General features: G+C 49.4%; 1 protein-coding gene across 5 annotated transcripts in view; it reads left to right on the forward strand.

Annotated features, from left to right (window-relative positions):
- DNMT3B (DNA methyltransferase 3 beta) overlaps nt 1–27,035 on the forward strand; it is a 54,513-nt gene that overhangs the window by 14,042 nt on the left and 13,436 nt on the right. For 3 of the 5 annotated variants that reach the window (XM_074406398.1, XM_074406399.1, XM_074406401.1), the window contains exons 1-10: nt 6,183–6,413; nt 7,225–7,286; nt 11,813–11,914; nt 15,036–15,161; nt 15,808–16,029; nt 17,011–17,169; nt 21,002–21,109; nt 22,028–22,172; nt 25,918–26,043; nt 26,151–26,195. In XM_074406398.1, coding sequence (XP_074262499.1) covers nt 6,185–6,413; nt 7,225–7,286; nt 11,813–11,914; nt 15,036–15,161; nt 15,808–16,029; nt 17,011–17,169; nt 21,002–21,109; nt 22,028–22,172; nt 25,918–26,043; nt 26,151–26,195 — 1,324 coding nt within the window. In that variant the 5' untranslated portion in view covers nt 6,183–6,184. Of the gene's footprint in view, nt 1–6,182; nt 6,414–7,224; nt 7,287–11,812; nt 11,915–15,035; nt 15,162–15,807; nt 16,030–17,010; nt 17,170–21,001; nt 21,110–22,027; nt 22,173–25,917; nt 26,044–26,150; nt 26,196–27,035 lie in introns of those variants that run through there. The other 2 variants (XM_039479246.2, XM_039479247.2) reach the window with 1 other exon arrangement.

Here is a 27,035-nt window from a genome sequence, read left to right on the forward strand (position 1 = left end):
TACCTTCTGTGAAGGGAAATGCTTAGCTGATGTATCATGCCTCAGCCACGAAGCCCCCTTCATCCTTGGGATGGGTGATGCATTGTTTGTAACTCAGGTAATTCTTGTCTGTGTCTCCGTTACGGCAGTTCCAGGCACGTGCCCTGGACTGTCTAGGCATGAGATTTGGCACTGCCACTTTGCTGGGTGACTTAACTCATCTGAGCCTGTTGAAGGCAGGGAGATAAGACCTGCCCCAAGATGGGTGGGGGTTAAAAGAGGTGGTAGACAGGCCAGGTGAGGTGGCTCACATGTATAATCCCAGCATTTTGAGAGGCCGAGGCGGACCGATCACCTGAGGTTAGATGAATCATGAAGTCAGTAAGGTACATAGAAGGAAGTGGGGGAGGCTGGGCGTGGTGGCTCATCCCTGTAATCCCAGCAGTTTGGGAGGCTGAGGTGGGTGGATCATGAGGTCAGAAGATTGAGACCATCCTGGCTAATACCGTGAAACCCCATCTCTACTAAAAATACAAAAAAAAATTAACCGGGCGGGGTGGCTCGTGCCTGTAGTTTCAGCTCCTTGGGAGGCTGAGGCAGGAGAATCGCTTGAACCTCGGAGGCAGAGGTTATCGTGAGCTGAGATTGCACCACTGCACTCCTGCCTGGGCAACAGAGCCAGACTCTGTCTCAAGAAGAAAAAAAAAGCTGGGGAGATTTGTATCTGCCATTACACATCTGATGTTCATTCCTCTTGTTCTGATTCTAAGAACCTGCAGTTACCTTTGTGTGTTATGTAGCTTCCATATATATATATATATATAAAAATTTTTTTTTTTTTTGAGACGGAGTTTCGCTCTTGTTACCCAGGCTGGAGTGCAATGGCGCGATCTCGGCTCACCGCAACCTCCGCCTCCTGGGTTCAGGCAATTCTCCTGCCTCAGCCTCCTGCGTAGCTGGGATTACAGGCACGCGCCACCATGCCCAGCTAATTTTTTTGTATTTTTTTTTAGTAGAGACGGAGTTTCACCATGTTGACCAGGATGGTCTCAATCTCTTGACCTCGTGATCCACCCACCTCGGCCTCCCAAAGTGCTGGGATTACAGGCTTGAGCCACCGCGCCCAGCAAAATAGTTTCTTCTTTTTTTTTTCTTAATTTAAGACGGGGTTTCACCACGTTGGTCAGGCTGGTCTTGAACTCCCGACCTCAGGTGATCAGCCCGCCTTGGCCTCCAAAGTGCTTGGATTACAGATGTGAGCCACCACGCCCAGCCTCGCTTCCCTATATATTAATCAAGGAGGTATGTCAATCTCTGTCTCGGCTTCTCCATCTGCAAAATAGGAATAATAGTACCTACAATATTGAAAGATTAAATGAGCTCAGACAGGTAAAGCAGAAAACAGTGCCTGGCACATACTAAGCACTGAAAAACATACGACCTTATTATTAGGGGGGCATTCATATATTTACATATATAGGAGGAAGGGCCTAGGAGAAAAGCTTTTATTCCTGGATTTGGAGCTGTGGGTTTTGAAGTCTGAGATAGGAAGCAGGACGTATGGGGAGTTGGGAAGGGCTTCCAGGCTGAGAGAACACAGCAGCACATGCCTCAAGGCTAGATTGGCTTGGCCTTCGTGTAGACTGCAGGCGGGTAGTGGAGGAATTGATCTGGGCATCATTCAGTCACGGGTCTATACAGCTGTCTATACAGCTGTGGCTGTAAGGCATTGAGGGTAGTTAATTTCACTACAAATACAGGGTCATGATAAAAACAATGAATTTTATTTTTATTTTTATTTTTATTTTTATTTTATTTTTTTTATTTTTTATTTTTTTTTTTTTGAGACGGAGTTTCGCTCTTGTTACCCAGGCTGGAGTGCAATGGCGCGATCTCGGCTCACCGCAACCTCCGCCTCCTGGGCTCAGGCAATTCTCCTGCCTCAGCCTCCTGAGTAGCTGGGATTACAGGCACGTGCCACCATGCCCAGCTAATTTTTTGTATTTTTAGTAGAGACGGGGTTTCACCATGTTGACCAGGATGGTCTCGATCTCTCGACCTTGTGATCCACCCGCCTCGGCCTCCCAAAGTGCTGGGATTACAGGCTTGAGCCACCGCGCCCGGCCTTTATTTTTATTTTTATTTATTTATTTTTTTTTTTGAGGCAGAGTTTCACTCTTGTTATCCAGGCTGGAGTGCAATGGCACAATCTCGGCTCACCGCAACCTCCGCCTCCTGGGTTCAGGCAATTCTCCTGCCTCAGCCTCCTGAGTAGCTGGGATTACAGGCATGCGCCACCATGCCCAGCTAATTTTTTTTTTTGTATTTTTAGTAGAGACGGGGTTTCACCATGTTGACCAGGATGGTCTCGATCTCTCGACCTTGTGATCCACCCGCCTCGGCCTCCCAAAGTGCTGGGATTACAGGCTTGAGCCACCACGCCTGGCCCCAAAACAATGAATTTTAAATAAAATCACATTAAATTATGCAATGGGAAGGAAGTGTATTTAAGTGCTCAGCTCGCTCCTCGGGGGCACCCAGGTAGCTGATGCCATTTATAGTGGTTTTTTTCCTGGACTCTTTATTCAGTACCCACAGGTCTTGTTCTAGGTGCTTAAGCCTTTTCCCGAATGTTGAGATGGGTTTTGGAGGGTGCACTGCCCACAAGTCGGGTAGGCTGGTGGCCAGTTGGCGCTGCTGAGGCCCTGGGGGTAGGCCCAAGGTGGTTAATAATTGTCAGCCTGGGTCTGTCTAGGAGGCGAGACTCCTGTCTGGCTTCTTGTTGACCCAGTTAGGGGCTGTCTGGGGACTGGGGTTCAGTGCTGCCTGAGAAACCCAGCATACATTAGAGCCCTGGACTCCGGATGAAGGCTGAGAAGGTCACATCCTTCAGTCCAGTCCTCTGGTCTGCCACCATCTCCTGACGGCAAACAAACCCTGTGACCCCTCCCTCGTCCCCCCAGAGCACTTTGGGGTGGTAGACCCTCCTGGAGATGCACACCAAGTAGCCCTGCCTCCCAGTCTATGCTGGGCCCCCTAGGTTACTTAGATCACTGATTTGGCCTGAGGTAAAACGCTTGAAATTAATGATTATTCTGAACCGACACTCCAGCAGCTTTCCTGGGATTCTGGCCGCTAGGTCTCATAGGAACTGGCCATAGGTCAGACAGCCTCTTCTTCCGGGTCAGGGCTTGGGAGAAAAGGGTCTGAGAAGCAGCTGATTGGTCTGACTCAGGCATGTCCCTTGTCCTTGTGGGGTGGGGGAAATTCCTTAACATGTGCTGACACACACCCCGGATCATGTGAGGCGCAGAAAGCTTATGCTGTGTATCAGCGCGTATGTTTATAATCTGAACAATGCCGCTTTAATGTGTACATTAATTACCCAGGCATGACTTGTGTTAAAATGTCTTGTGAAAATCCTGCTTCAGGCCGGGCGCGATGGCTTAACGTCTGTAATCCCAGCACCTTGGGAGGCCGAGGCGGGTGGATCACGAAGTCAAGAGATCGAGACTGCCCTGGCAAACATGGTGAAACCCTATCTCTACTAAACATGCAAAAAATTAGCCAGGCATTGTGGCACGTGCCTGTAGTTCCAGCTACTAAGGAGGCTGAGGCAGGAGAATTGCCTGAATTTGGGATGGGGAGGTCTTAGAGAGCTGGGATTGCCTCAGTGCACTCCAGCCTGCCAACAGAGTTACTCCATCTCAAAAAAAAAAAAATCCTTTTTCAAGACCTCTAGCCTGGTGCCTGAGATTTCTCCAACCAGCTCCCAGTTCTAGCAGTTCTTCCAACCAGCTCCCAAGTGATGATATTGTAGCTGGCGCTGTAGACAGGGTGCTGACCCCTGGGCCACTCGGGGAGTAGCGGCAGAGGTCTAGTTGCCTCATGGAATGGGCAGGTGCAGGGCATGGAATTGGGGGCTGCCATCACCTCTGCCTGGTGGCTCCACTGGGCTCATCACACTGAGTTCCACAGCGCCCCCTGGTGGGTGGTGCAGGTGGCGCCAGTGCAGCTCCCAGCTAGCGATAGGAGGAGGTGTGGCTTCTAGAAGGTATGCTGGTTTTTGGGGCTGAGTTGGGAGAATCCCTTGAGGCCAGGAGTTTAAGGCCAGCCTGGACAACGTAGCCAGGCTCTGTCTCTACAAAAAATTAGCCGGGCATGGTGGCGCACACTTGTGGCACTAGCGGGAGTATCACTCAAGCCCCGGGAGGTCAAGCCTGCAAGGAGCCATGACCACACCACAGCACTCCAGCCTGGGTGACAGAGTGAGACCCTGTCTCTAAGATGGATGGATGGAATGAATGAATGGATAGGTGGATGGATGAGTGGAACATAAACTATGAGGCTAGCATGGGTTGTTTAGCAGATGCTAGTGGGTCTCCAACATGGGGCCCAGAGGCAGGGAGGCCTGGTGGATATGGGCAGCGGCTTATTGAGGAAGCTTTTCTCAGGCAGGGTTCCAGGCAAGAGGATATGGTGTGAGTGGCCTGGAGGTGTTTGGGGCTCAGGGATGGGGGCCTGTGGGTTTCACATTGTGCCAAGGCTTTTTTTTTCTTTTTCCCCCCCGAGACGGAGTTTCGCTCTTGTTACCCAGGCTGGAGTGCAATGGCGCGATCTCGGCTCACCGCAACCTCCGCCTCCTGGGTTCAGGCAATTCTCCAGCCTCAGCCTCCTGAGTAGCTGGGATTACAGGCACGTGCCACCATGCCCAGCTAATTTTTTGTATTTTTAGTAGAGACGGGGTTTCACCATGTTGACCAGGATGGTCTCGATCTCTTGACCTCGTGATCCACCCGCCTCGGCCTCCCAAAGTGCTGGGATTACAGGCTTGAGCCACCGCGCCCGGCCTATGCCAAGGCTTTTATAATATTTTTGCCAACCAAAGATGGAACAAAAAGCAAAGGCAAGTGACTATTGGAAAACTCAGTTTGAGCTGGCATTTGTGCCCTGGAATTTTTTTTTTTTTTGAGACGGAGTTTCGCTCTTGTTACCCAGGCTGGAGTGCAATGGCGCGATCTCGGCTCACTGCAACCTCCGCCTCCTGGGTTCAGGCAATTGTCCTCCCTCAGCCTCCTGAGTAGCTGGGATTACAGGCACCCGCCACCATGCCCAGCTACTTTTTTGTATTTTTAGTAGAGACAGGGTTTCACCATGTTGACCAGGATGGTGTCGACTCTCGACCTCTTGATCCACCCGCCTCGGCCTCCCAAAGTGCTGGGATTACAGGCTTGAGGCTCTGCACCCGGCCGGAGTTTTTTACTCATTCTCTGTAATCCTGGCCCCATGTCTCAAATGGGATATTTGGCCATGGAGAATAACCTGGTCTGCATGTCAGTTTTCTTTTTCTATAAGGTCAGCTCCCCAGTCTCCATAGCGGGAGGCGCAGGTTCTTGCATCCACCAAAATCTGTGTGCCTACAGTGCTGCAGGCAGTGGGACGGCGCAGACGTCACACAGCCTGCCAAGCCATCAGTGTGGCCCTGGCCCTGTGTCTTAGCTGATTTACCTGACCAGGAGGGGCAGCAGTGGGGAGGCCAAGTTCCAGACTGGAGGGTGAGGCTGCAGTGATCTGGGGAGTGTCCCTCTGGTCAACTGCCCCTACCCTTTCTGCCAGTGCCTCCTTCATCCTTCCCTTCTTGGGAACTTGGGACTGTGAGCCCCAGCTGGTGAGGGAGGAGGGGAGTGATCGACAGGCCAGCAGACCAATGGGCCCTGGAGGATGGGGTGAGGCGGGGTTTGTGCTGCCATGGAGAGGAGAGAAGCGGTTCTGTGGGGGAGGAGGGGATGGGTGGGAAGAGGACCTGGAGATTGAGGGGAAGGGAGAGAGCAAACAAAGGGGTCAGGAGGGAAAATAATGCACTGGCTTCCTGAGCCCCTGCAGAGGCTGAGCAGGGAGAAGGGGCCAGGGCCAGAGGGGACAGAGGCTGGCGGCAGACAGGCCGGGGCAGGCAGATCCTAAATGGCATTGTTTGAAGGGGCCGGCTAGTTGCACAGAGCAGTCTGAGCCTGAGACCCTAGCCCTAGCCCCTCCTCTGTCCTGGGTGCTGGTGTCTGAGCCTTCGGGATAGACTGTCCACATGGAACCAAGTCCTGAGCCTCCGAGCTTGGTGAGAGGAAGGCTATGGGGGGGGCAGCCTGGGTGGGGTACTTGGGCAAGAGCATCACCCTGCGAATGCGTCCTGGGGCCTGAGGGCATAGAGCCCATGGTGGGGCATCTTGGGGCACACTGCCCATCTCGTGCCCCTGCTTCCCTTCCACCTCACCCATTCTGGCTTATCCCACAGGAAAGCATGAAGGGAGACACCAGGCATCTCAATGGAGAGGAGGACGCCGGCGGGAGGGAAGACTCGATCCTCGTCAATGGGGCCTGCAGTGACCAGTCCTCCGACTCGCCCCCAATCCTGGAGGCCATCCGCACCCCCGAGATCAGAGGTGGCTGGGCTGTGGGGACTGGGGTGGGGTCAGGCGCTGACACAGTGAGCAGTCACTGCAGACCACTGGAGGCTTTGGGGAGAGTCTCTGACAACCTCCACAGTCCTCCAGGAGAGAAGAGAGCAAGGCGGGAAGCAGGGCCGAGCCCATCACGCCTGCCTGCAGCCCATGGCCTCTCCTGTGGGACTTTCATCTCAGCTGGGACTCTGCGAGGAACCCAAGGGTGATAGTTCCCTGTCCTCTGCCAGTCATGACAGGGGTGGTCTTCTGCAGACCGTCTCCCCCGATAGAGCAGGGCTAGGGTTCGGAGCGGGAGGTCCTTTTCCACCCTGTCCTGAGCAGCTCCCAGCTAGCTCACTTGGGATCCCGCCCCAGCTGGGTTGGAAAGCCCTGCATTGTCCTCTCAGCGGTGCCATCCCATGGAACTTCCTGCGAGCGTGAAAGGGTTCTGTTTCTGCATTGTTCCCCACAATAGCCACACTCTACGAGTGAGCACTTGACATGCGGCTGACATGGCAGGCAGTGAATTGTTCCTGGAAACGTAGTTAGTGGTCCCTGGATGGGCAGCACCTTGCTGGCGGAACTGGAGGGCTCCCCTTCCTGGTAACTTCAGTGTTGTTTTGGGCCGAGGGCTCTGTGGCCTTATGAATAAAATCAGTGCAGAGGATGAGCGATACCGGAGGGCTGAGAGCAAACCCTTGTGGCTGACAATAGTGTTGGGGAGATCGCAGGCCACAGAGAACAGCCGCCGTCAGCTTCCCCTGGCTGGTGCCTGTCCCCTCAAAACAGACTCTGGCTGTTTCCTTCACAGGCCGAAGATCAAGCTTGAGACTCTCCAAGAGGGAGGTGTCCAGTCTGCTAAGCTATACGCAGGTACGGTCTGTGCTCTCCCTTTTTCAGGCTCAGGGATGTTGTCTTTTGCTTTCAGCACATGGGCAACCTGAGGCCCATTGGAAGTAGCATCTGAAATGTATGGAGGGTTGCCAAGGTAGACACTTTCTGCATGTATTTGGAATTATTTTTTTAATCTGGACAATCAGTTACATTGATAAATCTTTAATATAGCAGTCCCCTCTTATCTGTCATTTTGCTTTCCATGATTTCAGTTGCTGGCGGTCAACTGCAATCTGTATGAAATGGGAAATATTAAATGGTAAATCTCAGAAATAAACAATGTACATGCATTTTAAATTGAGTGCCATTCAGGTAGCATGATGGAACCTCACCCTTCCTGCTCCATCCTGCCCAGGATCAGAGTCCTGCCCTCTTCCAGCATCTCTGCGCTTAGGTGCTATCGGCCATCTCCGTGATCTGATCAGTTGCAGTATCACAGTGCCTCTATTCAAGTAATGCTCCTTGTAGTTAATAACGGCCCCAAAGTACAGGAGTGATGATGCTGGCAATTCAGTTATGCCAAAGATAAGCCATGAAGTGTTTCCTTTAAGTGAAAAAGTTGAAGTTCTTAATAAGGAAAGAAAAAATCTTTTTTTTTTGAGACGGAGTTTCGCTCTTGTTACCCAGACTGGAGTGCAATGGCGCGATCTCGGCTCACCGCAACCTCCGCCTCCTGGGTTCAGGCAATTCTCCTGCCTCAGCCTCCCGAGTAGCTGGGATTACAGGCACGCGCCACCATGCCCAGCTAGTTTTTAGTATTTTTAGTAGAGACGGGGTTTCACCATCCCAAAGTGCTGGGATTACAGGCTTGAGCCACCGCGCCCGGCTGAAAAAATCTTTTTAAAGACGGGGTTTCACCATGTTGGTCAGGCTAGTCTTGAACTCCCAACCTCAGGTGATCCGCCCGCCTTGGCCTCCAAAGTGTTTGGATTACAGGCGTGAGCCACCACGCCCGGCCGGGAAAGAAAAAATCTTATGCTGAAGTTGCTAGATCCATGGTAAGAAGAAATCTTCCAGCCATGTAATGGTGAAGAAGGAAAAAAATTCATGCTAGTTTTGCTGTTGTGCCTCAGACTGCAAAAGTTATAGCAATATTGCGTGATAAGTTTGTAGTTAAGGTGGGAAAGGCATGAAATGCATAGGTGCAAGACATGAACAGAAATGTGTTCTGATTGACAGCAGTGTGTTGCACCAGAAAGCATTGAGCCTAAAGCAAGGGATCCCCTGACACCAAACCATTTGCTTCAAGTAAGGGATGGTTACACAGATTCAAGAATAGGTTTCGACTGTAAAAATTACTAGAGAGGCTGCATTTGCCAATGAAAAAGCTGTTTTGCTTATAGCCATTACTGGAGATAGTGAAAAAAAAAATAAAAAGATAAAAAGAAAAAGCTGTTGCTACGTTTTCAGAAGAGTTGAAGTTGATTAAGGAGAAAGGAAATCATCCAAAACAAGACGGCAGTGAAACCAGACTCCTCCAGAAAAGGATGCCTGATAGAACCTACATTCATAAAAGTGCAAAGGAGGAAGGCACCAGGTCATATGCCACAGAAGGACAGATGAACACTGAATAGAGTACAATAAGATATTTTGAGAGAGAAGCTGAATTCACATGGCTTTTATTAACAGTATATTGGGCTGGGTGTGGTGGCTCATGCCTGTAATCCAAGCACTTTGGAGGCCAAGGCGGGTGGATCACCTGAGGTTGGGAGTTCATTAACAGCCTGACCAACATGGTGAAACCCCATCTTCAAAACAAAACAAAGCAAAACAAACAGTATATTGTAGTTGTCCTATTTTAATATTAGCTGTTAATCTGTGCCTAGTTTATAAATTAAACTTTATAGGTATGTAGATATAGTTATAAATGCAGCACATATAGGGCTCCATGCTCTGAGGTATCAGGCAGTCATAGGGAGGCTTGGAATGTATCTCCACTGGCTAAGGGAGGGACTACCGGATAGCAAGCTATCTTTTTATTCCTGCAATGAGTCCTACTTGGTCATGGTGCATTATGAAGTTGATTTTATTCATGTATTCATGAATGAAATGGGAGTATGATTTTATTTGTTTATTTGTTTATTTATTTTTGAAACAGTCTGTTGCCCAGGCTGGAGTGCAGTGGCACGATCTTGGCTCACTGCAACCTCTTGCCTCCTGGGCTCAAGCGATTCCCCTGCCTCAGCCTCCTGAGAAGCTGGGATTACAGGTGATGTGTCACCACACCTGGGCAATTTTTTTCATATTTTTAGTAGAGATGGGGTTTTACCATGTGTTGGCCAGACTGGTCTCGAACTCTTGGCCTCAAGTAATCCGCCTGTCCCAGCCTCCCAACGTGCTGGGATTACAAGTGTGCGCCACTGTGCCTGGCCGATTTTATTTCTTTAAATATATCTGCGATTTTGATGTCAGGATTATATGGGCTCAAGGAATTTTTTTACAAGCTGGAATAAACTTGTCTAAGCTTATTTTAAGGAATTTCAAACAATTATTATATCATTGAAGACTTGCTACATTATCAAGGTTTCTACTTCATCATTTACTTTTCCAAAGCTGGATTTTTTCCCATCATGTTTTGTGTTCCTTCCTTTAATGCTCCCTTCTGTTTCGTAATTACTCTTCCTAGAGTTGGTCAGTTGGGTTGCTTTTGCTGAGAGCCAGCGTCAGTCAAAACAGTCCTGAGTAGTGAAAACTCACCCTCAGCTTCCATTCTCTTCGTGGTGGGCAACCTACTGGGGGCACTCAGACAGTGAGGCACACGAGCCCTGGGAGGAATTAGGGAGCTGCAGGATCAGAGGCTCAGCACTGCTATTTTGTTTCTTTTTTTTTTTTCTTTTTTTTTCTTTTTTTTTTGAGATGGAGTTTCGCCCTTGTTACCCAGGCTGGAGTGCAATGGCGCGATCTCGGCTCACCGCAACCTCCACCTCCTGGGTTCAGGCAATTCTCCTGCCTCAGCCTCCTGAGTAGCTGGGATTACAGGCACGTGCCACCATGCCCAGCTAATTTTTTGCACTTTTAGTAGAGACGGGGTTTCACCATGTTGACCAGGATGGTCTCGATCTCTCGACCTCGTGATCCACCTGCCTCGCCCTCCCAAAGTGCTGGGATTATAGGCTTGAGCCACCGCGCCCAGCCTATTTTGTTTCTGATCGCTAGTTACCCGCAACAGTAGTGAAATATCTTGCCCAAATATTTGTTTTCTTTTGGTTTGTTCATTTTGTTTTTAGACAGAGACTTGTCTGTTACCCAGGCTGGAGTGCAGTGGCGTGATCTCACTGCAACCTCTACCTCCCAGGTTCAAGTGATTCTCCTGCCTCAGCCTTCCTGAGCAGCTGGGATTACAGGTGCCTGCCACCATGCCCAGCTACATTTTGTATTTTTAGTAGAGATGAGGTTTCGCCATATTGGTGAGGCTGGTCATGAACTCCTGACTGCCTGCCTTGGCCTCCCAAAGTGTTGGGATTGCACTCCCAGCCTAATTTTTATATTTTTAGTAGAGACAGGGTGTCACCGTGTTGGCCAGGCTGGTCTCAAACTTGTGACCTCAGGTAACCTCAGTCTGCCTCGGCCTCTCAAAGTGCTGAGATTACAGGTGTCAGCCACCACACCCAGCACATTATTGGATTCTTGATGTAACCCTGTTGTGTTACGAGAGAAGTACTGTTCCTGCAGTTTTGTTTTTTTTTTTTTTTTGAGACGGAGTTTCGCTCTTGTTACCCGGGCTGGAGTGCAATGGCGCGATCTCGGCTCACCGCAACCTCCGCCTCCTGGGTTCAGGCAATTCCCCTGCCTCAGCCTCCTGAGTAGCTGGGATTACAGTCACGTGCCACCATGCCCAGCTAATTTTTTGTATTTTTAGTAGAGACGGGGTTTCACCATGTTGACCAGGATGGTCTCGATCTCTTGACCTCGTGATCCACCTGCCTCGGCCTCCCAAAGTGCTGGGATTACAGGCTTGAGCCACCGGCGCCCGGCCTTGTTCCTGCAGTTTTAAAGTGAGGGAAGTGGATTGAAGGCCACACGGTTGCTGAGTGAAGGCAAGTGCCCAACACTCTAGCCAGACCCAGCTGCTCACTGCCTCAGTCTTTGCGTTTGGCTTACGTTGGGGTTTAGTGAGAGGTATGAAGCCTGCACGCGGAGGCCTTTATGACATGGGGCAGGTTTCATGGCATTGCTTCCTGGGCAGCTCTTGTGGTTGGCCTTTGTCTGTGCTCATGTGCGGTGTGTTGCGGTAAGTGACCCGGTATCCCTGCCAGGCACAGGCGAGCAGTCTTCCATATTGCAGTTGCCTCGTTTCTTTTATCTTTCAGTCCTGTGTTGAATTTGTAGAAACTTTGTCCCCAGAATCTGGGGACAAAATAAGGCAGTTGAAAATGTTTTTTGGTCTCTTGAGTTAGTAATATGATTGTAGTTTCAATACGATGACTGATTTTTTTACTTTTACATTGTTTTGCTTGTGTGACTTCTTACCGATATTGAAAAGTTCATCGTGTTTCCTTATAAAGGACTTGACAGGCAATGGTGATGGGGAAGATGGGGATGGCTCTGACACCCCAGTGATGCCGAAGCTCTTCCGGGAAACCAGGACTCGGTCAGAAAGCCCAGCTGTAAGTAGCCGCACCCTGAGCCAAAGCACTTTTAGCCACCATGCTACATAGCATAGTAAACATGTCTTAGATCTCCCTAGGGGAGCTTTTAAGAGAGAGAAAGAGACAAACAAATTTTTTTTTTTTTTTTTTTTGAGACGGAGTTTCGTTCTTGTTACCCAGGCTGGAGTGCAATGGCGCGATCTCAGCTCACCGCAACCTCCGTCTCCTGGGTTCAGGCAATTCTCCTGCCTCAGCCTCCTGAGTAGCTGGGATTACAGGCACGCGCCACCATGCCCAGCTAATTTTTTGTATTTTTAATAGAGACGGGGTTTCACCATGTTGACCAGGATGGTCTAGATCTCTTGACCTCGTGATCCACCCGCCTCGGCCTCCCAAAGTGCTGGGATTACAGGCTTGAGCCACCGCGCCCGGCACAAATGTTTTGACTCTAGAAAATATAAGCGGCCGGGCGCGGTGGCTCAAGCCTGTAATCCCAGCACTTTGGGAGGCCGAGGCGGGTGGATCACAAGGTCGAGAGATCGAGACCAACCTGGTCAACATGGTGAAACCCCGTCTCTACTCAAAATACAAAAAAAAAATTAGCTGGGCATGGTGGCGCGTGCCTATAATCCCAGCTACTCAGGAGGCTGAGGCAGGAGAATTGCCTGAACCCAGGAGGCGGAGGTTGCGGTGAGCCGAGATCGCGCCATTATACTCCAGCCTGGGTAACAAGAGCGAAACTCCGTCTCAAAAAAAAAAAAAAAAAGAAAATATAAGCAAGTCTACTGGAAGGTTTTCGTTTTTTTGAGATGGAGTTTCACTCTTGTTGTCCAGACTTGAGTGCAATAGTGCGATCTCAGCTCCCTGCAATTTCTGCCTCCCAGGTTCCAGCAATTCTCCTACCTCAGCCTCCCCAGTAGCTGGAATTATAGGCATGTGCCACCATGCCCAGATCATTTTTTATATTTTTAGTAGAGACTGGGTTTCACCATGTTGGTCAGACTGGTCTCGAATTCCTGACCTCAAGTGATCCACGTGCCCTGGCCTCCCAAAGTACTGGGATTACAGGCATGAGCCACTGCACTCGGCCTCCTGGAAGGTGTTCTTTCTTTTATTTTTTTTTAGATGGAGTCTTGTTCTGTTGCCCAGGCTGGAGTGCAATGGTATGATCTTGGCTCACTGCAACCTCTGCCTCCTGGTTTCAAGCAGTTCTCCTGCCTAAGCCTCTCCCAAGTAGCTGGAATTATAGGCACCCACCACCATGCCTGGCTAATTTTTGGATTTTTAGTAGAGGCGGGGTTTCACCATGTTGTCCAGGCTGGTGTCGAACTCCTGACCTTGTGATCTGCCTGCTTTGGCCTCCTGAAGTGCTGGGATTATAGGCGTGAGCCACTGTGCCCAGCTGGTATATGCCATTTCTTTCTGGTGGTTTTTCAGTTCTTGTATAGTCTTGGAGGTGCCCAAGGGTGATACAAATTGCAGGATGGATGGCTCAGCTGCTAATTACCTAGCAAGTCCACCACTTCTGTGGGTGGATTTTATGGATCAGAGTTTTTAGGTCTGGCAATGGGAAGGCAGTTATGCTTATGGTCACCCAGCCCTTTAGAAACCAGACTGACACTCAGTTCCTATCCCAGGTGTGGGTGACAGGATGTGGTCTGATCATCCCCCTTGTGGAGATGAGAGATTCCAGCAGCTTACCCAGGTTAAACGGGAACTCTTCTATGTGGAATTTGTTTTTTTTTTTTTTTTTGAGACGGAGTTTCGCCCTTGTTACCCAGGCTGGAGTGCAATGGCGCGATCTCGGCTCACCGCAACCTCCGCCTCCTGGGCTCAGGCAATTCTCCTGCCTCAGCCTCCTGAGTAGCTGGGATTACAGGCACGTGCCACCATGCCCACCTAATTTTTTGCACTTTTAGAAGAGACGGGGTTTCACCATGTTGACCAGGATGGTCTCGATCTCTCGACCTCGTGATCCACCCGCCTCGGCCTCCCAAAGTGCTGGGATTACAGGCTTGAGCCACCGCGCCCAGCTCTATGTGGAATTTGAACTCAGGTTCTGCAGCAACAAGTTCATGCCGTTTTTGACAATGAACATAGAGCCTCAGGGATTCTCCTCCAGCTTGATGATCGGGTGCCTTTCTGAACCCAGTCATTGGCCTCCTTAATTCTTTGGCATAAAAGTTTGGTTTAGAGTGAACATGAATTTTTCTTTCTGTTTTTTTTTTTTTTTTTTTTTTTTTTTCATGACACTCTCACTCTGTTGCCCAGGCTGGAGGGCAGTGGCCTGACCTCAGCTCCCTGCAACCTCTGCCTCCCTGGTCCAAGGGATTCTCCTACTTCAGCCTCCTGAGTAGCTGTGACTATAGGCACCCACCACCACACCCAAGTAATTTTTGTATTTTTAGTAGAGATGGGGTTTCACTATGTTATCCAGGATGGTCCTGAATTTCTGACCTCAAATGATCTGCCTGCCGTGGCCTCCCAAAGTGCTGGGATTACAGGCATGAGCCACTGCTCTTGGCCAGATTTTTCTTTTTCTTTTCTTTTTTTTTTTTTTTTTTTTTTTTTTTGAGGCGGAGTTTCACTCTTGTTACCCAGGCTGGAGTGCAGTGGCGCGATCTCGGCTCACCGCAACCTCCGCCTCCTGGGCTCAGGCAATTCTCCTGCCTCAGCCTCCTAAGTAGCTGGGATTACAGGCACACGCCACCACGCCCAGCTAGTTTTTTGTATTTTTAGTAGAGACGGGGTTTCACTATGTTGACCAGGATAGTCTCGATCTCTCGACCTCGTGATCCACCCGCCTCGGCCTCCCAAAGTGCTGGGATTACAGGCTTGAGCCACCGCGCCCGGCGATTTTTATTTTTCAATCCCAGTTGGCACGTGCCATTTCAGCTGGTCATGTCTGTCTGCTGTGACAGGCATGTCTGTTTGCTGGGAATTGTGGGGCCGCCTAGCTGGCCACCCTGCCACCTCTATTCTAAGAGCTAGGGAATTCTTGCTGCTCTCAGTCCAGAGCCCCCATCTGCCTCATCACCTGTTCCCTTCCAGTTGTCCTGAAGCTGGCCACCTCCTGGCCCCGCCAGACCCTAGGCCTCCAGTCACCTCAGGCCCAGTGCGTGTCCTCTCTTGCTTCCAGGTCCGAACCCGAAATAACAACAGTGCCTCCAGCAGGGAGAGGCACAGGCCTTCCCCACGTTCCACCCGAGGCCGGCAGGGCCGCAGCCATGTGGAGGAGTCCCCCGTGGAATTCCCGGCTACCAGGGTTGGTTCCCCAGTTGCCCAGACCCCTGCCCCAAGTCTCTAACTGGGAGACGTGCCTCCCTCACTGCACTCCTGGCTGTGGCTGGTGGATAATCTGTGTCCTTTTTTCACACTGCTTTTCAGGTGCTTGCTTTTTCTTTTCCCTCGTGGGTAAGCTTCCCTTAAGCCTGTTGGCTTCTCTCCCGGTCTGATCTCAGATGGCACTCTGTTGGGAATGGAAGCTTTCCTTGTTGACTTGGTTTTTGCTCGACCTTGGAGACAAGGTAGAAACCACTAACTTTCAGACTGTCTTCTCACTAATGTCTTTTCACCTGTCTCGAGGCAACACTTCACTGTCGCTGCAAGAATGGTTGCATGCACAGTAAGCGCTTAAAGAAGCCAGTGACCTGCTCCAGGCTTGGAGTCCCTTGTCATTACCCATCATTTGTGCTTTCGTCCTCTTTCTGTCTCTGTTGCTGGGACAGTTACAATGACTTTCTCCCACCGCTAGGGAGACATGCTCCTGGAGAACCTTCTCTAGCGGTTTCTCTTCTCTTTAACTTTGGTCTTTCCTCTTTCTTTTTGCCTAGGAGGCATTTGGGGGTGCCGTTGGTCTCTGGTCACCGACATTCTTTGCTGTGGCCCAAACTATGTCCTTCTGTCCACAGTCCCTGAGACGGCGGGCGACAGCATCGACAGGCACGCCATGGTCGTCCCCTCCCAGCCCTTACCTCACCATCGACCTCACAGACGATACAGAGGACACAGATGTGCTGCCCCAGAGCAGCAGTACCCCCTATGCCCGCCTAGCCCAGGACAGCCAGCAGGAGAGCATGGAGTCCCCGCAGGTGGAGGCAGACAGTAGAGATGGAGACAGTTCAGAGTATCAGGTACCGTCGAGAGGGACTCTTGCCCGGGGTGACTGAGGACCCTGAATAAGGGGCCCAGCCAGTTACCTGCTGCTGCCAGTAAACATGGAGTGACCAACAGCTGTTAGAATTTTTGTAATTGTAACAATTGAAATATTTGAATTTTAAAGATCTTCTATATGCACCACGGTCCTTTCTTTACCTTAATCCTCTCCCAGACATAAGTCAAATGCCACTATTAATCACCTGAATACTGTGATTTTTCTGAACGTGGCATTTCTATAAGGACTCCAGCTGCAAATGTAATACATACTGTGATTCTGTTCATCAGAGTGCACATACTGTATGTATTGTACGCAGGATACCTTTGTAGCCTGGCTTTTTTTTTCTTTTGCCCGTTAAGAACTAGAGTTGCCTGAAGTTCATGTCTGCATAATGAATCCAGTGGTCTGGATCATAGCTTAATTAACCAGTTGAGGTTGTTTATGTTTTGACTCAAGCATTGCTGCATGAAGACTCCTTACACATGTATGTATTTATGTGTCGTTAGGATCCCTTTTTTCTATGTCCATTACTACATTTTACTTCGTATGCAAGGGGTCTTGCTATACGAAGAGGTGAAGAGTTGGAGACAAGCCTGGCCAAACAGGCTTATCGTTTTAGGCCAGTCTCAGACTCCCGGCCTAAAACGATCCTCCTATCTCAGCCTCCGTAGTAGCTGAGACTACAGGCATGCACCACCATACCCAGCTAATTTTTAAATTCTGTTGTGGAAATGGAGTCTTGCTATATGGCCTGGACTGGTCTTCAGCTCCTGGCCTCAAGTGATCCTCGTACCTTGGTCTCTCAAAGTACTGAGAATTACAGGCATGAGCCATAGCATCTGGCTACATGTGACATTTTGAGCAAGCTTTTTGTTGCCCTCAGGGTCAGTGATGTGGATGGGACTTGGCCCCGGGTGCCTCTCCTCACTGGGATTTCTTTATGTGGTTTCTCTTCCAGGATGGGAAGGAGTTTGGAATAGGGGACCTCGTGTGGGGGAAGATCAAGGGCTTCTCCTGGTGGCCCGCCATGGTGGTATCTTGGAAGGCCACCTCCAAGCGACAGGCCATGTCGGGCATGCGGTGGGTCCAGTGGTTTGGAGATGGCAAGTTCTCCGAGGTGAGTCTCGGGGAAGGGAAAGGGGTGTGCAGGCTTGAGGCTGTGTCTTCTTCCTTCTGCACTTGCCTTTGGAGATGGAGCCCTGCGATTGCGTTCTGCAGATGGGCGAGCCTATGCCTTCACACTGCCCGGGAGGAAGGACAAAACTTACCTTGTTAACCAGCGACAGCAGATTCTTAGAGTCTTAAGGGTCTACTCGTAGAGGGGACAAAAGTGCTAGAAAGTTCTGGATCCATGGCCACTTGGATTTTATGTTATTCTTAGATTTATTTTCTGGGGGCCAAATCACCAGTGTGGACTGGCCAGAAGTGGCCACGTGAGCAGGCACCCAAAGGTGTTCAGTGGAGAAGCCTGGAAGAGACCAGAAGCATGGCCGCGGCCTCTTGTCATTTAGCCCTGGGGGGAAAGGAGACAGGCACAAGTGCATGCTTAGGTGGCCTGCAGTTGGATTTAGGGTTACCTGATATCAGTTATGAAAAGGGTTTTAGTAGAATTGGTTATTTCAGAGTCTCTTGATGATTGACATTAGCCATTTAAAATCTTTCTTGACAATGAAATTTACCTGGGAAGGAGCTGTGTTGGGCATAACTAGGCTGTTTTGATTTTTTTTTCTTTTTGAGATGGAGTCTTGCTCTGTTGCTCAGGCTGGAGTACAGTGGTGCAATCTTGGCTCACTGCAACCTCCACCTCTTGGGTTCAAGTGATTCTCCTGCCTCAGCCTCCTGAGTAGCTGTGATTACAGGCACCCACCACTACTCCCGACTAATTTTTGTATTTTTAGTAGAGACAGGGTTTCAGCCTGTTTGGCCAGGCTTGTCTCCAACTCTTCACCTCAGATGATCCACCAGCCTCAGCCTCCCAAAGTGCTCAGATAACAGGCATGAACCACCGCACCTAGCCTCAAGAAAGATTTTGATCAGACAGACCTTTCCTGTGATAGTCTCTTAGAAGTAGATATTATTCCCACCCTCAGCGTCCTAAGAGAAAGGCTAAGTTAGCCTCAGAGAGAGGCTAAATGAGGTTGGAGTTGCAGCAGCAGCAAGCCAGGGCTGTACATTCCTGAGATTCAGCCTCAAGCAGAGATTCTGTTTTTCCCATGAATTGAGCTACTAAGCGGCTGTTTGCCATGAACCCACTGAAGTTCCCCAAGGGCTAAAATAATAGGGTGTGGAGTCACCCTGGTAGGAGAGACCGTGTGCAGATGGCTGCTGTGACCAGCAGAGGGAGCAGAAGGACAAGTCCTGGGCCCATGCTGGCCGTGAGGCCGCTATGCCGGGGCTGAGAGAGTGGTAACTTCTGTGAAGGAAGATGGATTGTTTGCAATTGCTTTGCCCCATCGAGACATAAAATGCACTTTGCAAGACAGAATCTGAGGCTAACACAATGCAGTGTGTTGCTGTCAGCATCAGGGGATGATATGACCGTATGGGACCGGGCTCTGGCCTGGGAAAGTGCCTGCCTGGCATCTGTGTGCTGTTCGGATTGTGTTGGATACACTGAGCACTGGAACCAGCACTTGTGTTTGCGCGTTTTTTCCCCTACCGGTGCCCCAGTATTTTCTCACCAGTGGTGGTCACCCCCAACACAGGCAGTCAGGCTGTCCAGTATAAAACGGAGGTTAGTGTATGCGTGTGAGCACACTATGGAGAGTAGAACATTCCCTGCGTCTTGCAGTTTGTTTTTTAGAGCTGAAGTCCTCCAGGCTGGAGTGGTGCAGTGGTGCTGTCGTGGCTCACTGCAGCCTCAATAACCTGGGCTCAAGCAATCCTTCTGCTTGAACAGAGTACCTAAGACTTCAGGTGCACACCACTGTGCTTGGCTCAATCTTAAAATCTTCTGTAAAGATGTTTTTTTTTTTTTTTTGAGACGGAGTTTCGCTCTTGTTACCCAGGCTGGAGTGCAATGGCGCGATCTCGGCTCACCGCAACCTCCGCCTCCTGGGCTCAGGCAATTCTCTTGCCTCAGCCTCCTGAGTAGCTGGGATTACAGGCACGAGCCACCATGCCCAGCTAATTTTTTGTATTTTTTTTAGTAGAGACGGGGTTTCATCATGTCGACCAGGATGGTCTCGATCTCTCGACCTCGTGATCCACCCGCCTCGGCCTCCCAAAGTGCTGGGATTACAGGCTTGAGCCACCACGCCCAGCCCCTAAGATGGGTTTTTCTTTTAATTGTGCTTTAGGTTCTGGGGAAGATGGGGTCTTGCTATGTTGTCCAGGCTAGTCGAACTCTTGGGCTCAAGCAGTCCTCCCAAATCCCACTCCCAAAGTGCTGAGAATCTAGTCCTGAGCCACTGTGTCTGGCCTTGTCTTTCGATTCTGATTAGCATTCCTGAACGTCCATTTTCTCTCTCACTGGCCACTAGTCAGTTCATGCTTGCTCTGGGGACTTGGGACATCAGGAGACTTGTAGAATATGGATTAAATCACAAGAACTAAAGGTAAATAATCACAGTAAGTGGACGGTGCTTACTGTGTCAAGCATTGTTTCCTAAACACATTCATTAGGGGGACTTGTTTTATTTTTTCATTTTATTTGTGAGACAGAATTTTGCTCTTGTTGCCCAGACTGGAGTGCAAGGGCATGATCTTGGCTCACTGCCCCCTCCACCTCTCACTTCAAGTGTTTCTCCTGCCTTAGCTTCCCGAGTAGCTGGGATTATAGACACCTGACACCACGCCCGGCTAATTTTTTGTATTTTTGGCTGGGAGCGGTGGCTCATGCCTTTGGGAGGCCTATGCGGGTGGATCATGAGGTCGGGAGTTTGAGACTAGCCTGACTAACACGGTGAAAGCCCATCTCTAATACAAATATAAAATTTAGGTGGGCATGGTGGTACATGCCTGTAAGCTCAGATACTCAGGAGACTGAGGCAGGAGAATCGCTTGAACCTGGGAGGCAGAAGTTGCAGTGAGCCAAGATTGTGCCACTGAACTCCAGCCTGGACAACAGGGCAAGACTCCGTCTCAGAAATAAAAAAGAAAGAAAGAAAGAAAGAAACGGGGATTTCATCATGTTGGCTAGGCTGGTTTTGAAATCCTAACCTCAAGTGATCCACCTGCCTTAGCCTTCCAATGTGTTGGTATTAGGCGTAAGCCGCCATGTAAGCCTGAAATAGTTTTATTTTTTTTTTTGAGACGGAGTTTCGCTCTTGTTACCCAGGCTGGAGTGCAATGGCATGATCTCGGCTCACCGCAACCTCCGCCTCCTGGGTTCAAGCAATTCTCCTGCCTCAGCCTCCTGAGTAGCTGGGATTACAGGCACGTGCCACCATGCCTAGCTAATTTTTTGTATTTTTTAGTAGAGACGGGGTTTCACCATGTTGACCAGGATGGTCTCGATCTCTCGACCTTGTGATCCACCCGCCTCGGCCTCCCAAAGTGCTGGGATTACAGGCTTGAGCCACCGCGCCCGGCCTGAAATAGTTTTAATAAAAGGGTAAAAGGTGAAGAGTTATCGTGCTTAGGAAAGAAGAAGGAATATGTGCAAACCCCCAATGCTGGAGCATCCACAGAGAATTTTAGGACTGAGACTCAGAGGTCACAAACACAGGGTTCTACTAATTGCATTCATTCCAAGTATCATTCTTTATCACCATTACAATGTCATGTCTAACAAGGTTCTGGATATCTGTGTTGAGACTTTGTGTCATTTCTATTTTCCGCTTTTTTCTTTCCTTCCTTTTGCGTAGATATCTGTGGACTTGATCCCCAGGAATAGGCTCTTGGTTAAAGTGTATGAAAATCTTCTGCATCTGATGAACAACCTTGTGAGAGACATGGCACCCGGGACACACCTGTAGGTGGATGTTGATGATGTCTTTCTCTTCTAGGTCTCTGCAGACAAACTGGTGGCACTGGGGCTGTTCAGCCAGCACTTTAATTTGGCCACCTTCAATAAGCTCGTCTCCTATCGAAAAGCCATGTACCATGCTCTGGAGGTAACATGGGATGAGGGAACAAGGGCCAGGCCCTGAGAGCAGGGATGACACAGGAGACCCACAGAAACCTAGCTCAGTGTTGCCAGGGGTGGTTTGGAGGGAACAGGGTGACCAGGGAGGAGGTAAATGCCAACAATATGATGGCCACCAGATCAGCCTTCCTGCAAAGGGGTTTGAGCCATCCCAGCTGCCTCTTGTTGGGACCACTAACTGAATCAGAAGGAAAGGGCACAGGCAGTTAGAGGTACAATATTCATGTCAGGGAATATGCTTTTCCAGAGACCTCAGAGCCTCCTTTTGAGGGGTGGAGTTCATGGCTAAGACAGCAGTGGAGGCCAGCTGCCTTCTATCTGTGGGCCATGTTAACCCCGATGAACCATGACACCTTGTCCCTCCCTTGACCTTGATTTTTTTTTTTCCCCACCTTTGTTCAGCATTTAAGAGCCAGCCTCTTCTAGTTGCCATAGGCTTCATTAGACACTGAAATCCTCATGGTGCTTTATGTAGGACACATGTTAATGTCCCCATCTTAGGGAGATAAAACAAGAAATCGAGGGCCTTCTTATATAAGATACAGAGGAGATGAACTAGTTTTGGCTGGGGCTTCTGTATCTTAAAGTGGTATAGCTAATTCTGATGTATCTGCCTTTTGAGAGGGAAGTGACTATTCACATTCCTAGGGGGAAGAGATCCTATTGGGTGCTTGCATGGAAAGATTCAACCACAATCCCCCTTCCGAGGCCTCTTCCTGCACAGGCTCCTCCTTCCCTGACACATACCACAGCCCAGGACAGCTGTCTGGCTATGAAAGGGCCCAGTGTGAAGGGGAATGTAGGCCCTGGCTGGGGGAATCCCTGGGTGTGGCCTGTCGAGCACCTCCTCCCCACCCCCCATTCATCACAGACTCTGCCTTTGCAGAAAGCTAGGGTGCGAGCTGGCAAGACCTTCCCCAGCAGCCCTGGAGACTCATTGGAGGACCAGCTGAAGCCCATGCTGGAGTGGGCCCACGGGGGCTTCAAGCCCACTGGGATCGAGGGCCTCAAACCCAGCAACACGCAACCAGGTGGGAATGAGCCCCCATAGCAGCACCCGCTGTCTCTGCTGGTGGGACAACTTCTTGGGAGAGTCAGCCACCCCTGCTGCCTGTCACCCCACCCAGCTTTCTAGCAGCTGGTCTCAACTTTGAATGTCAGAAAAAATACGACCAGGCATATGAAGGCTGTGCCAGCCCTATCTGGCTTCCCTGGCCACTTTCTTGCTAATGGTCATGTATGTAGAATTTGTTTGAATCTGATAATCTGTCTTGATGTCAAGATGCAATGTTTTTATTAAAGGGAAAAAATAGTTAAACTATGTTCATTCAAGAAAATTGGGGGCCGGGCGCGGTGGCTCAAGCCTGTAATCCCAGCACTTTGGGAGGCCGAGGCGGGTGGATCACAAGGTCGAGAGATCGAGACCATCCTGGTCAATATGGTGAAACCCCGTCTCTACTAAAAGTGCAAAAAATTAGCTGGGCATGGTGGCACGTGCCTGTAATCCCAGCTACTCAGGAGGCTGAGGCAGGGGAATTGCCTGAACCCAGGAGGCGGAGGTTGCGGTGAGCCGACATCGAGCCATTGCACTCCAGCCTGGGTAACAAGAGCGAAACTCCGTCTCAAAAAAAAAAAAAAAAAAAAGCCAGGCGCGGTGGCTCAAGCCTGTAATCCCAGCACTTTGGGAGGCTGAGGCGGGTGGATCATGAGGTCGAGAGATCGAGACCATCCTGGTCAACATGGTGAAACCCCGTCTCTACTAAAAATATAAAAAACTAGCTGGGTGTGGTGGCGCATGCCTGTAATCCCAGCTACTCAGGAGGCTGAGGGAGGAGAATTGCCTGAACCCAGGAGGCGGAGGTTGCGGTGAGCCGAGTTCGCGCCATTGCACTCCAGCCTGGGTAACAAGAGCGAAACTCCGTCTCAAAAAAAAAAAAAAAAGAAAAAAAGAAAATTGGGAAGTATTGAAGAACAGTATGCCACCTGCTAACGTTTTGACCAGTACCATATATTTCCCGTTAGAAGATAACTGGTTCCTTGAAATCCAGGAGGACTTGGCTTACAATCCATACGTTTAAAGGCCAGGCACAGTGGCTCGCACTTGTAATCTCAGCAGTTTGGGAGGCTAAGGCGGGCGGATCGCTTGAGGCAAGTAGATCAAGACCAGCCTGGACAACATGGTGAAAAATACAAAAACTAGTCTGTTGTAGTTGGCATGTGCCTGTGGTCCCAGCTACTTGGGAGGCTGAGGTGGGAGAATTGGCTTGAGCCCAGGAGGCAGAGGTTGCAGTGCACCAAGATCACACCACTGCATTCAAGCCTGGGCCACAGAACAAGACCTTACCTCAGAAAAGAAAGGAGTCCATACGTTTAATGTAATTTTTTTCTGTTTTGTTTTGTTTCCCCCTCAAAAGTGGTTAATAAGTCGAAGGTGCGTCGTGCAGGCAGTAGGAAATTAGAATCAAAGAAATACGGTATTTCCTTCCCGTCTTTTGACTGTACACTGTTTCCTCTGCACTTTTTCTGATTTCTTTGCATATAAAATGGTCACTGGAAAAGAATCAAATTTCTTGAAAAGTCAATCTGAACTCCCTCCCCATTCTCCCTTCACATCCCACCCTCACAAATACCTTCCAGGTTAACATTGGGGTGCACATACTTCCAGATTTTTCTGTACACTAGTTGGATGCCTGCTTTCTCCTTTATTTCTCGATATTAATACTGTAAGCACTGTCCACTGTCATTTTGTCACTAAAGGGTCCTTATGATTTTTAATGGCTGTATAATTTTTTTTCCCAGGGTCAGAGTCAAATTTTACTGTGTCCATTAAGATTTTCTGCATAGATGGACTAGAAATACAAATGAATTTTACAAAATCTCACTTATAGAATGGGAGCCATGTTATGTAATTAAAATTTTTTCCAGCGGTCTCACTGAAAATGAGTTTGGTGGCTCACGCCTGTAATTCCAGCACTTTGGGATGCAAATAACCATATCTTGGATTTCCCAGCCTTGTGGGACGCTGAGGTGGGCAGATTGCTTGAGACCAGCCTGAGCAACATGGTGAAACCCTGTTTCTACAAAAAATACAAAGTTAGCTGGGCAAGATGGTGTGTGCCTGTGGAGGCTACGGTGGGAGGATCGCTTGAGCCCAGGCGGTTGAGGCTGCAGTTTGCTGAAATCATGCCACTGCACTCCAGCCTGGGTGACACAATGAGAACCTATCTCAAAACAAAACAAAACAAAACAAAACAAAACAAAACAAAAACAGAACATTTAAAAAGTAAAAAGGAGACCAGATGCGGTGGCTTATGCCTGTAATCCCAATACTTTGAGAGACTGAGGCAGGCAGATCCCTTAGCCTGGCCAACGTGGTGAAACCCAGTCTCTTGGCCGGGCGCGGTGGCTCAAGCCTGTAATTCCAGCACTTTGGGAGGCCGAGGCGGGTGGATCACGAGGTCGAGAGATCGAGACCATCCTGGTTAACATGGTGAAACCCCGTCTCTACTAAAAATACAAAAAATTAGCTGGGCATGGTGGCGCGTGCCTGTAATCCCAGCTACTCAGGAGGCTGAGGCAGGAGAATTGCCTGAGCCCAGGAGGCGGAGGTTGCGGTGAGCCGAGATCACGCCATTGCACTCCAGCCTGGGTAACAAGAGCGAAACTCTGTCTCAAAAAAAAAAAAAAAAAAAAAAAAAAAGAAACCCAGTCTCTACTAAAATACAAAAATTAGCCAGGTGTGCTGGTGCATGCCTATAATCCCAGCTACTCGGGAGGCTGAGGCAGGAGAATCACTTGAACCCAGGAGGTGGAGGTTGCAGTGAGCCAAGATTGTGCCATTGCACTCCAGACTGGGCAACAAGAAAGAGTGGAACTCCATCTCAAAACAGAAGTAAAAAGAAACAGGTGAAATTAATACAAATCGTGATTTTTTAGTCAGGTTTCCAAAATGTTAGCATTTCAATATCCAGCTAATATAAAAATTGAGATAGTGTGGCTGGGTGTGGTGCCTCACCCCTGTAATCCAAGCACTTTGGAGGCCAAGGCGGGCGGATCACCTGAGGTTGGGAGTTCAAGACCAGCCTGACCAACATGGTGAAACCCCGTCTTTAAAAAAAAAAAAAAAATTTGAGTTAGTTTACATTTATGGTGCTGTTTTCAAATTTTCACTTATGTATTTTATAGATTAAATTTTGATGCTAAATTTGCGATGAAAATAATTGATCTGTATTAAGTAAATACAGATTATTAACTAACTACAGATGTAGTTGATTAAACAGAAAAAACTAAATTCATAAAATATGCATTTGAAAAAGTAGACTCATATGTCTAGGTTAGTTGTAATAAGCCAGTTACTCGACCCATTTGTCAGTGTTTTAATTAACATTGAATCTAGAATTCATTTCCTCCCTCACCAGTTTCAGGTTCTCAGTAGCCACCCCCAACGGCTATTGCCCAGCATGTCAGATATCAGATATCACAGACATAGGTATGTCAGGCTTTTAGCTTTGAATCGAGCTTTCTCTCTGAGCTGAGTCACCTTTACATCCTAGCCATTTAAAACCTTGTAAACATGGTTACGGATCCTGGGTGCAAGGGGTTTTGAAAGAGCTCCTGTTGTGAACTACCCATCAATGGGCCATATACATTCAGTGTGGCCCCCTGTCATGCCCCAATTGCAGCTGGTACCCAGGTATAGCATGGTCTTGTCCTGGGCCCGCATTCTCTCTGGACCCTCCTACCAAGCCACGGCTGCAGTCTAATTACCTTTCACAGAGAACAAGACTCGAAGACGCACAGCTGACGACTCCGCCGCCTCCGACTCCTGCCCCCCACCCAAGCGCCTCAAGACAAATTGCTATAACAACGGCAAAGATCGAGGGGATGAAGATCAGACCCGAGGTGATTGCTGGGGACCCGAGATGGGAGGAAGACTCCGCAGATCGGGAACTGGCCCATACCTGGCTCCCTAACCTCGGTCTCATGCCTTCTCCCTCTTTTTTCAATAGAACAAATGGCTTCCGATGTTGCCAACAACAAGAGCAGCCTGGAAGGTAACGTTCTCTCCCTCCCAGTCCTTCTCTTTCACACCCTGGCTGGGGCTCTAGGCCTTCCTTATCCCAGCTCATCCACCCTGCCGGGGTTGAACCCACAGCTCTGTGGTCCTATTCCTGGTCCCTGCATCTTAGTTGCTACAGTTTGTGGAATGAATCACCCAATTGTGCCCCTTAAGAGAAAGGGACAGGAAGGGTGTGGTGCGGAAGAAGGGAAGATTGGCCTCTTTGGCTGGGAGAACCATAACCTAAAACCAAGATTACTGGTATCATAAGCCTTCCTAAAGATCTGCACCTAACTAGCTTTTAGACACGTGGCCACTGTCAGGCTAAATAGTCTGCTTGCACTAGCTGGGGATTTCCACTGATTGGATACTCTGGCCAGAATATACCTCGTGGAATACAGAATGTGTGAGGATGAAGTCTCCCTTGCTTCCCTAACCCCCAGTTACTCAATGCTGAATAGGAAAATGCCACATCTCTGACCCAGAGAACCCCGGGAAGAGCTTCAGTTTAGAAATCCTATTACCCAAGACTCACTCACGCTTCTGGTTAGGTAGGGATGCTTGGTCATGGACTTCATAAAGGTCCTATCTACCTAGCCAGGGATGTAACTCCATGCTAACCTGGTGATACGAAAGGAAGGCAGGGTTGCCTACTGGTTAAAGGACCTGGATTCTGAAATGACAGCCGTTTGCTGTTTATAGGACATGGGCATGGGCAAGTCATCATGAGACAACAAGCCAATTGGAGTCACTGCAAAATCCTTAGTGTCGCAGTACCTAAGGCTTCTCAAGGATTGTCACCCTAGGCCCTCAAAGCCTGTTTCTGTTGGAGGGC

This window comes from Saimiri boliviensis, chromosome 9 (genome assembly GCF_048565385.1).
Source record: "Saimiri boliviensis isolate mSaiBol1 chromosome 9, mSaiBol1.pri, whole genome shotgun sequence".
NCBI lineage: Eukaryota > Metazoa > Chordata > Mammalia > Primates > Cebidae > Saimiri > Saimiri boliviensis.